The sequence below is a fragment of the Eleutherodactylus coqui genome, chromosome 2 (assembly GCF_035609145.1).
Source record: "Eleutherodactylus coqui strain aEleCoq1 chromosome 2, aEleCoq1.hap1, whole genome shotgun sequence".
Classification (NCBI taxonomy): Eukaryota; Metazoa; Chordata; class Amphibia; order Anura; family Eleutherodactylidae; genus Eleutherodactylus; species Eleutherodactylus coqui.
In genome coordinates this window covers 24,088,188-24,098,494 of record NC_089838.1, presented here as the reverse complement: position 1 = coordinate 24,098,494, position 10,307 = coordinate 24,088,188, and the positions used below count along the sequence as shown (strand labels likewise).

General features: G+C 45.3%; 1 protein-coding gene across 1 annotated transcript; it reads right to left on the bottom strand.

Moving 5' to 3' along the window:
• Positions 1-612: 612 nt before the first annotated feature.
• Positions 613-9,882, bottom strand: CKAP4 (cytoskeleton associated protein 4). Its single transcript, XM_066590489.1, has 2 exons — positions 9,407-9,882; positions 613-2,012 (listed from the first exon to the last, which is right to left on the bottom strand). Exons 1-2 carry the CDS (start codon positions 9,734-9,736, stop codon positions 699-701), a joined length of 1,644 nt encoding a protein of 547 aa, XP_066446586.1. The 5' UTR covers positions 9,737-9,882; the 3' UTR covers positions 613-698.
• Between the last annotated feature and the right edge of the window lie 425 nt (positions 9,883-10,307).

Here is a 10,307-nt window from a genome sequence, read left to right as displayed (position 1 = left end):
TTCTGCATACATAAACTGAGCAACAAACGAGAATCAAATTTGTTTTCATTCGTCGTTGAATCGGTACATGCATTTAGACCCAACGACAATTGTACAGATTCCTGCTGGATACGAGAATCTGAACAATTTAATCGGCCTGCGTAAAAGGTCCCATATTAACAAAGTAAATGGTTACATCCAAGTTCTAAGAATTATTCTATGGTGAATACAAGTATTTATTAGAGATGAGCGAGCGAGTAGTGCCTTAGCCAAGTATCTCCCCGCTCGTCTTTAAAGATTCGGGAGCCAGCGCGGGTGACAGGTGAGTTGCGGCGGGGAGCGGGGGGAGGGGAGGGGGGGGGGAAGAGCGGGAGAGAGAGATCTCCCCTTCGTTCCTCCCCACCGCTCCCCACCCCCCGAATCTTTAGAGACGAGCGGGGAGATACTCGGCTAAGGCACTACTCGGAGTAATGTGCCATAGCGAGTATACTCGCTCATCTCTAGTATTTATTAAAAGAGGCAAAGTGACAGATCCTCTAATGAAATGTATTGATAAGTCTCGATCGGAAAAGAAAAGTTAGAAGAAAAAAAAACACCCGAAAAATAAAGTATTTCTTAAATAAAGACATAAAATACAGAAAAAAAAAACATTTTAATGCGAACACATTTAGAACTAGTTCGAAATTCCTACATTGGTCTTTTGCTCAGAGGTGGCTCAGTTATACACGCTCTTGGATCTGTTCAAATTTAACTAACAGTTTATCAGTACTTTGTTTAAGGTCCTCAACAGACTCTTTAACAGAACTCAGATCATTATCATGGCTTTCTATTTTCACTGAATAGGCTACCAAGCTATCTACGGCCTCCCTCATCATCTTCAAGTCCGATTCTAGTTTTTGTATTGAGGAGCTTAAACCGTCAATGCCGGGCGCCCGGTCGGAGGAGGCAGCATTGCTCTTCAGTTGCTCATAGTCGTCCTTCAACTCCTCAATCTGCTGTTTGTGACTTTCTAAGACGCTAGTCATATCCACCTGTAATTTCTCAAAATCAGAAGCAGCATTTGGTAGGACTGCAATGGAAGATCTCAGCTTGTTTACTTCTTGGAATAATGCTTGCTGAGCTTCCTTCACGGTCGACAAGGTCGCAGATACTTCAGGGCTTCCTTGACCAGTTGAAGAGGACCCATGCTTCAAGCCAGTGATGGCTTCTTCAACGGCATTCAGCCTTTTGCTGTATGCTTCAAAACTGGTCTTCAAAGATGCTTCATTATTCAGCTTTTCCACTGTACTTTCAAGAGGCTTTAATCTCAGCTCAATGCCATCTCGGTTTGTCTCAATTTCTTTAAGTAAATCATTGTTGGCGGAGATATAATTTCCTTCCATCTCTTTAACCGAAGAGGAAATTTGTTCGAATTCCTGGATGACTCTCTCCAGTTCTCCTTTCAAGTTAGAATCTCCATTCGTTAAAATCTTTTCCATGTTCTTCACCGCCACCTTTTGTTCTTCAACGTCTCTCTTCAAGTTGTTCTGTTCATTCTTGAGAGCCTCAATTTCATTACTGTTGGCCGTAACGGAATCCACATTTAAGGAGTTGTTCATTAACCATTCAATGGACTCTTCCTTAGATTTAAATGAGGATTTTAATTGAGTGGAGAGATCTTTTAAGGCCTTCACATCATCTTCGATTGCATTTAAGTCTCCTAAAGAAGTTATTTTGGCCTTCACAATGTTAATCTCTTCCTGGCTTGACTTCTGTACTTCAGAAAGCTCTGACAGATCTTCGTTAATTGAATTATTTAATTCCGTAAATTTTTCCCGCATGGTTTTGTCAAAGAGGTCAAGATCCCGGTCACCTTGGTCTTTGACATCTTGGATGACATTAGAAAGATCTTTCTGTAGCTTTTTAAGGACGACACCAACGACATCCAGCTCCTTTTCGCAGTTCTTGATAGAAGTGTCGTGTCTTTGTTGCTTTTCTTGAATGTCTTTTGAGATAAATTCTACTCTTCCAACTGTTTTTTCAAGTAAATCGACCTGAAAAGAAGATTAAGAGACTGTAAATAATCTTCAAGAGAAAAAAAGTCAAGTATTACTGGCTTTGAGTTCTAGCATTTCTTTCAGTTGGAGGGAAGATTAATTCATGAAACTAGACTGCACGATTCCTATGTGAAATACTGAACGATCAGTGTTAAAAAAGGAATGAGGTGACGCTGATTTTTTTTTTTTGCCGAATGAAACTTAATGAACGAGAAGTGCATGATTTTCATTCGTCGTTCATTCGTTGGCTCGCATTTAAACTGAACGATCATTCCATTTCGCTTGTTTGAATGATTGTACGAGCAATAATCGCTCCATGTAAGCGCGGCAAAAATCTGCGCTAACCCTGTATCTAAATAGTCTGGTAAATTCAAAGTGTTTTTTGTAGCTTCCTATGAGACCCAGGATACATTCCCCACCAGCCCTCCCTACCTGTGACCCTGCTGGAGGTTAATGAGCGTCAAGGGTGAATGTAAATATTAGGTTATTAGAACAAATGAGAAGTTTCCACCTCCAAAATGTCCTTTTTAGGCTGCATTCCCATGAACGTATATCGGCTCGGTTTTTACGCCGAGCTGATATACGTTGTCCTCGTGTGCAGGTGGGGGGGGGGGGGTAGAGCCAGGAGCAGGAACTGAGCTCCCGCCCCCTCTCTGCCTCCTCTCCGTCCCTCTGCACTATTTGCAATGAAAGGAGGTGGGGCAGGGGCGGGGCCAGGTTCAGAGAATTAGCCCCGCCCCTGCCCCGACTCTCCCCATTGCAAATAGTGCAGAGGGGCGGAGAGGAGGCAGAGAGGGGGCGGGAGCTCAGTTCTTGCACCTGGCTCTTCCATCCCCCCCCCCCCCCTGCACACGAGGACAACGTATATCGGCTCGGCGTGAAAACCGAGCCGATATACGTTCGTGGGAATGCACCCTTAGGCCAGCTGCACATGATCAGGTCAGAGCCCGTAGTGGAGTCCGACCCTGTGCCCAGCCGACATTCGCCCCTACTTGACATTCTTTCAATTAATCCATACTACGGATGGTATGCATGGCGAGTCGTTGGACATGTGCAGTGCAATTTTACATTTTTTTTTACATCCCTGCTTTTCCCGCGTCGTTGCTAGGCTACGAAGCGGGTACCTGCGACCTTTTCACAATGTCCGTGCGGAATCTGCACTGAAATAGAGCATGCTGCAATTTTTCCTCCGAAATTTTTTTTTTTTATTTCTGCTAGTGTACAGGAAAAAAACGGTTTTTTTTACATATTATGTCATGGGTGATATTTGCTGTGGAATCCGGAGGCGGGCGCCTGCTCTGGACTCCGCAATGCAAATCCAGCCATGTGCGGCCAGCTTACACAGGCTGATGATCAGGCAAACAAATGTTTATGAATGATTGCTCCTGATCAGTGGGCAAATGAGCAAACGTTCGTTCATCGGCTAATTGGATCTATTATCTATCTTATGACAAGTCCACTTTCAGATTCAATACCCCGTCTAATGGAAGTCACATTATCGTTAGACAAAAGCACAAGTCTGAGACTATCATCTACTTGTAGCCTAGCTAACCATACACATTATATCATTTTTGGCAGATACTGACACTAATTTAACATGCTTGGTACAACCTCACTCACAACATCTGCTGCAAACAAAAATCCAACATTGTATTTTTACTTGCCCAAATCTTGGCACCCATGGTCACATTGGGGGGGGGGGGGGGGGGGATAATTGGCAAACTTCTAGCTGTGGAGCACTCAAGTTTACAGAGGGGTCAGTGGAGGTCGCTGACCAAAGCATATTTTGAATTCTAGACAGCTCAGAACTGTGGACTAATAAGTAGAGATGAGCGAGTATACTCGCTAAGGCACATTACTCGAGCGAGTAGTGCCTTAGCCGAGTATCTCCAGGCTCGTCTCTAAAGATTCGGGGGCCGGCGCAGGTGACAGGTGAGTTGCGGCGGGGAGCAGGGAGAGAGGGAGAGAGAGATCTCTCCTCCGTTGCTCCCCGCTCTCCCCCGCCGGCCCCCGAATCTTTAGAGACTAGCGGGGAAATACTCGGCTAAGAAGGCACTACTCACTCAAGTAATGTGCCTTAGTGAGTATACTCGCTCATTTCTACTAATAAGCCATCTTCCTCAACTCCATCATATATATGTTCTCTTTGTGGGGCATGCAGACAAAGAAGTCATAGCGGTCTCAAGGACCACAAAGCAAGATATATATTCTAAGATACACACTATAGAAATCTCTCTTATGTGAAGCTCTGTCCCAGCTGTAAAGTCATTTTTAAATATAGATAAGATCTAGTAAAGTGAAGGATTGTGTAACTGAACCAGTTTTGCTACCAACACATATTGCAAATGAAATCAATAGAAAAAAAAACAAAAAAAAAACCCCGAAAAGCTGCAAATGCGTCAGGAACATCTGAAGACGCTCCTACAAAATACATATGAAATCCAGTTTTTTCTGCTCAGATAAGCTAACGAGACGATGCTTCAATGCACTTCAGGGTTGCAAATGTGCTGTGCTGGCAAAGAAATGATGCAGTCGATTCTAACCGCCTGGAGCGCTGGATGCTGGAAAAACAGCATTCTTAGAGTGTAGGGACAACTCCGCATTGCGATTGGCTGGACTCCGAGATGGAACAGGTTTTTTGATTTGCTTGATCTCAATATGAATATTCTCATAGTTTAATAACAACATCCTGTAATTAGCATGTATTAGTTCTATCTGAATACGGAATCATATTATATGCACATTTAAAGATGCCGGCCTGAAGGACACTGCTCTCTCCTGGTTCTCCTACCTCTGACCGCTCTTTCAGCGTCTCCTTCACTGGCTCTGTCTCCTCTCCGCTACCCTTTGCTGTTGGGGTCCCCCAGGGCTCAGTCCTTGGTCCCCTTCTCTTCTCTACTTACACAGCCCCAATTGGACAAACCATCTGCAAATTTGGCCTCCAATACCACATCTACGCTGACGAAATCCAGTTATACACTTCTTCACGCGACATCTCTGCACCCTTCCTGCAAAGCATCACCGACTGTCTGCTGTCTCTGACACCATGTCCTCCCTTGTTCTCAAACTTAGACTCTCGAAATGAGATCCCCTTGTCTTTTCGCCCTCAACCAGCCGACACCCCACCCTCCCCCAGACAGCACACCCGCTAGCTTGGGGAAGGGTGGGGGTCGGGAGAAGGGGCTTACACTTGATTCTGACCTCTCCTTTACACCCCCCCCCCCCATATCCCATCTCTGGCCTGAATGTGCCACCTGCACCTAAGAAATATTGCTAAAATCAGGCCATTCCTCACAATGGGCACGCTACCGACACTTATTGTCGCCCTCATCCATTCCCGACAACTGGCCTTCCCCGCACCAGACTCTCCCCTTTCCAATCCATATTAAACGCGGAAGATAGACTCATCTTCCTATCCAGCCGCTTCTCAGACGCCCCTGCACTATGCCAGTCACTCCACTGGCTGCTCGTACACTACAGAACTCAATTCAAACTTATCACCCTCACCCACAATGCTCTCTATGGCGCCGTGCCACCATATAGCACTTCTCTCCTGTCCACACATGACCCAGTCCACATACTACGCTCTGCTAACACACACAGACTAAACACCTCTCTAATACGTACTTCACACACTCGCCTCCAGGACTTCTCTAGAGCACCAATCCTCTGGAATGCTCTACCCCAAAACATCCAGACAATCCCTGACGAGGAACTTCAGATGCGCCTCCTCAAAGTAGCAAAACTCCTGATTTAGTCCCCCACCCCCACAATATGCCCCCTGCCCTTCCCTATGGTTTTCTACTTTTGCCTATCATGTACTCTTCCTGCCCCATACTTCCTGTACTACCCCCACCTCGTTTGTGTCCTAAAAACTGTATATCACATGTTATCGTTCCATTGCTGTGTCCCCCCTTGCTCCAATGCCTGCCCCTGTACCCTCTGTATCACCCTCAACCCCCCCTTTGTTTCCAAATAATTGAATACCACAGGTAGCTTTTGCAATCTCTGTAATTTTCGCCCTGTCTGTGTTCCCCATGTGCCTCGAAAGCACTGCAGAATAAGTAGGCGCTACACAAATACATGGGACATGCCCGAGTGGCATTTTCATAAAACAGTCCATAAGTCATCCCAAGACTTACTTCCTCCAGAAAACACGCCCAGAAGAGTTATGACAATGCTGCCAGTGTAGCTATGGCCAACCTGAGGAATAAGGTACATCTTGGGAACGGCAGCTCTAGGGAGAGTAAGACTGTGCGATCAATAAGGTGTAGAAGGTCCTTTAAAGGCCTAACCAAAACCAGGAACATCAGTGGCGAGTGCGGGCTACCCCTCTCTAACTTATCTAGGGTATCTAGATACATAGCTAGGACACTGACCTGAACATATGTCCCATGTGAACAAAAACCAATGACCAGGCACTAGTATGCATTGAATGGTCACCCAGTTATTCTTAGCAGTCTTTCGCATGGGGTTCAAGCAGCTCACTGTTAGAGGAGCAGCAAATTAAAAGGGGATTTTCTAGGTGGGATAATCCCTTTCAGTATAGCCTAATTAATCTTTGGTCTACAAAGCCTCATAGGGAGGCAGTTTTGATTTTGGAAGGCCAGATTTGCTATGTTGCCAAAGAAACTAGACGACTTTCCACTATGCTGAACTGCCCATATAGGACTGTCAGATTTAGCCTAAAGCTACATGATGACTTTAGCTGTGACCCATGCCAACATCATGGTATAGCCCGTCACACTACAAACTAATGGAAGTTACTACAGGATTTCTTGAGATCTTTGAGTCATGATAGCTTGCCAGTCGCAAAGCAACCACATTCACTTCCATTAGTTTGCCATGTGGCAGGGCTTTACTGTGATATTTGACCATATGGCTAAAGTTGCCACATAGCCCTAAGCCCTAGAAGACTGTATGGCAACACAGAGTCCCTCTCTTCCATACAGACTATGTGCGAAGCTATTCTGCCCTAGAAGAGAATCTCCATTCATAGGGTCTCCGATGGAAATCGCATGGCTTCCTATGGGCTCCATAGTAACCCTTTCCAATCCACTGTCTGACGTATAAAGACATTCAGATTGAAAGCTGTACAGTTTGCGATGTCAGAAGACGTCCAGCAGGGTATTCTTACTGCATATTACTGGCCGCTCAGTTGTCAGGGAGCTCTCCAGCATGTCCAATACCACAGTACTGGCTCTAGCCAGTAGGTGGTGCTATTGTATAATGGCAGAAAGAGAAAAAACCCCTAGGAAACCCTGAATCCAAAATTGGATTGCAGAGGGTTAAATACGGCTGTACGTATGACACACTTAAAAGGGGTTTAATGGGACTTACAATAGATATTGATTACCGATACTTAGGATATGTCATCAATATCAGATTAGTAGATTAGTAGGGGTTCAATAGCTCAATAACAGCACTCCAGCTGACCAGTTGTCTGAAGGGGCCCACGGCACTTGGGTGAGTGCTGCAGCGTCTTCAGTGTATACCAAGCATGCCATCATACATTGCTTAGCAGCTGTGCCCGGTGTTCAGCTTAATCCCATTCATTTGAATAGGACTATGATGCAGAAAGGCCATGTGATCACAAGCGGAAGAGAAGGCTTCAAACAGCTGATTGTGGAAGTGTGGGAAGTCAGATCCCCACCAATTTGATATCGTTGACCTATCCTAAGGCTTGATCATCATTGCCCAATTCCCAAAAAAAGCCCTTTAGGGTACAGTCACACATAGCGCTACGGGTGTGGATCCACATCAAGATCTGTACCAATTCTGCTATATACGGACATGTAGAATAACCCCGTACACCACATATTGCAATTACCAAAGGTCCCCTCATTCCATAAGCAACTCATAAAAGCGCGTTCAAAAACTTAGTGGACTCTTCCTCATACAATAATGTAAAGAGCTGATACATCAGGGTGTGATCGAGGCTGTGAAGAGTCTAATTGCATAAGGTAAGAGGCTACACCCAAAATAAGAGATAATATCAGCGCTATGGAATATACAAATCGATCAGCGTAGAGCAGGGTTTGTGTCCTCTGGTAGAGGACAAGACCATCTGCTATGAACATTAGTAAAGTTTGGTCATTCATCCGTTCCAGGCATATGTGCTTCACATAAATACTGGACACCACTTATTTACGTAGGACCCAAAAATAAATTCGGGAAAGGAGAAAAAAAAAAAAAAGTCACAGCTAAAAGGTTATAGGCAAATGCAACGCGGCTATGAATGAAGAGGAGCAAATACAAGGTCACTACATAAAGGGTGGTTGGATCCCTGCAGCCCTGTCCATCTGCACCGGGGAATGTGATAGCGGTGTAGCGTTTAACGGCTAGTGGAAACACTTAGAGTAACATTTGCTTAGTATATTTGCGTAGCACTGGTATATAATACAAGAGTATACAGAGTATTAGTGTGGTCACGGCCCTCCAGAGTGGGATCCTAGACATGCCGGAATCCATGATGAGGTTCGTCCCTCCCCATTACCCATGTAGTCCCAGTTTTTTGGCCTTCTAATGCCATGGCAGATCCTAACCCTAATGTGAAGGCTGACGCCCAGACAACAGAAATGGGCGACATACACATTTGCCGTTGCACTTTGCACAACAGAGGGTACAGGAAACCTTAGAGGCAGTAGTCCTTCGTGCATTAGATGTACCCAAACAGAGGTACAGATATTGGGAAGGGGGGTGTAGAGGTTGCAGTTGTAGCTGCGCTCTGGTGCCAGGGCTATATAGGGAGCTAGCAGGATTGTATGCAGAAGTTGAGGGGGGCTATTCTTGTTAAATCAGGGTCCATGTCCGGCTGTATTTATCAATGGGCCTCATTTTATAGGGTCACTCTTACATTGGCTTGGGGTACTTACCGGTCAACAAATATAGAAAATGCTTACACGGCAGAATTCAAGCCAAATTGGGGGGGGGGGGGGGGGGGGGGGGAATTTACTAAAAACTGGTGCAGAAAGTGTCATGGAGAACTGCTCTACTTCTATTTTGCACCAGTTTTGATAAATCATCCCCAATAACACAGATTCTGCACATTCCTAGTACACAGCTACAATATATATATATATATATATATATATATATATATATATATATATATATATATATATGTAACCATGAAAGCACTATAATTAGATCTGTTTTGGGAAAGCTGGTTAAAGACTAATTCACTCCCAATACATCTCATCCAGCTTTTCCAGACCCCCGAATGGTAATCCGCATAGCACCAGCAACCACGCTGGAATGATTAGGTGGATTGACCGTTCTGGATCCTGGGGGAGCTGGGTTTATCAACAGCGGAACACATTACATATACTAAATAACAAAGATCAATGATATAGAAAGTCCCCAACGCCATACCCTGACCACCCATTTACCTGCTTCTGGAGGGTGTTCACAGTTTCTGCCAGTTCTCCCTTCTGGTGTGATAAGTGGCTCAACTTGAGGTTTATCAATGAGACTTCTTCCAGGAGGTTATATACTAGCCAGCCCGTGCTAGCCGCCACTGCGATCACAACTACATAGAACAGGAATGTCAATAGTTTACTGAAGACCTTAGATTTCCCTGATGATGCCGAGGAGGAGGAGGATGAAGATGATCCTTTGTTAGGTTTTGGGGTCTTCTTTGCCACATCATTGCCAGCTGCCGCAGCCTGGGAGTTGCTTTCTGGAGAGGTGCTTTTATTCCTATGCCTTGCACTAGCCATGGTGTGAAGCCAGGGTGATTATCAGTGTGCTGTGGTGGCAACTGTTGCTGATGTGCAATCAATAAGCTAGTATTGCAACTTCCTTGTGGGTCTCTAGACCAATGATCTGCAGCGCAGGAGGCAGTGGGGCTGGACTCAAGTCCAAAAAGAACTTTCTAAACTTTGGGGGGAGTGCAAAAAAAGTTAGCAGCTCCCTCCTTCTGATCACACCCAGGCTAGCCCCTCCTGCAGGAGGCAGGGGAGACTGCCACGCATACATACTGCTATCCCTAGGGAAGCTGTCTGGTTACAATGAAACTAGATGCTTCCTCAAATATTCTGCATGTTGTAGGTGTGGACTGATGAGGTGTCCTCGGATACAAACTGCTGCCGTCGTGTATTGCACCGATTTAGAGGTAGATTGCAGCAGCCAGAAAGTTTGTGTAAGGAGCCCCCATCGAATACGTTTGCTCACTGTGCATGCTTTTGTTTTAAAAGAGGAGTAACACGGAGCAGATTTTCGTCGGAAATCTCGCGGTTTGGCCGCAGCAAAAACCGCGAGATTTCCGCCGGGAGAACCGCCGCGGTGGCT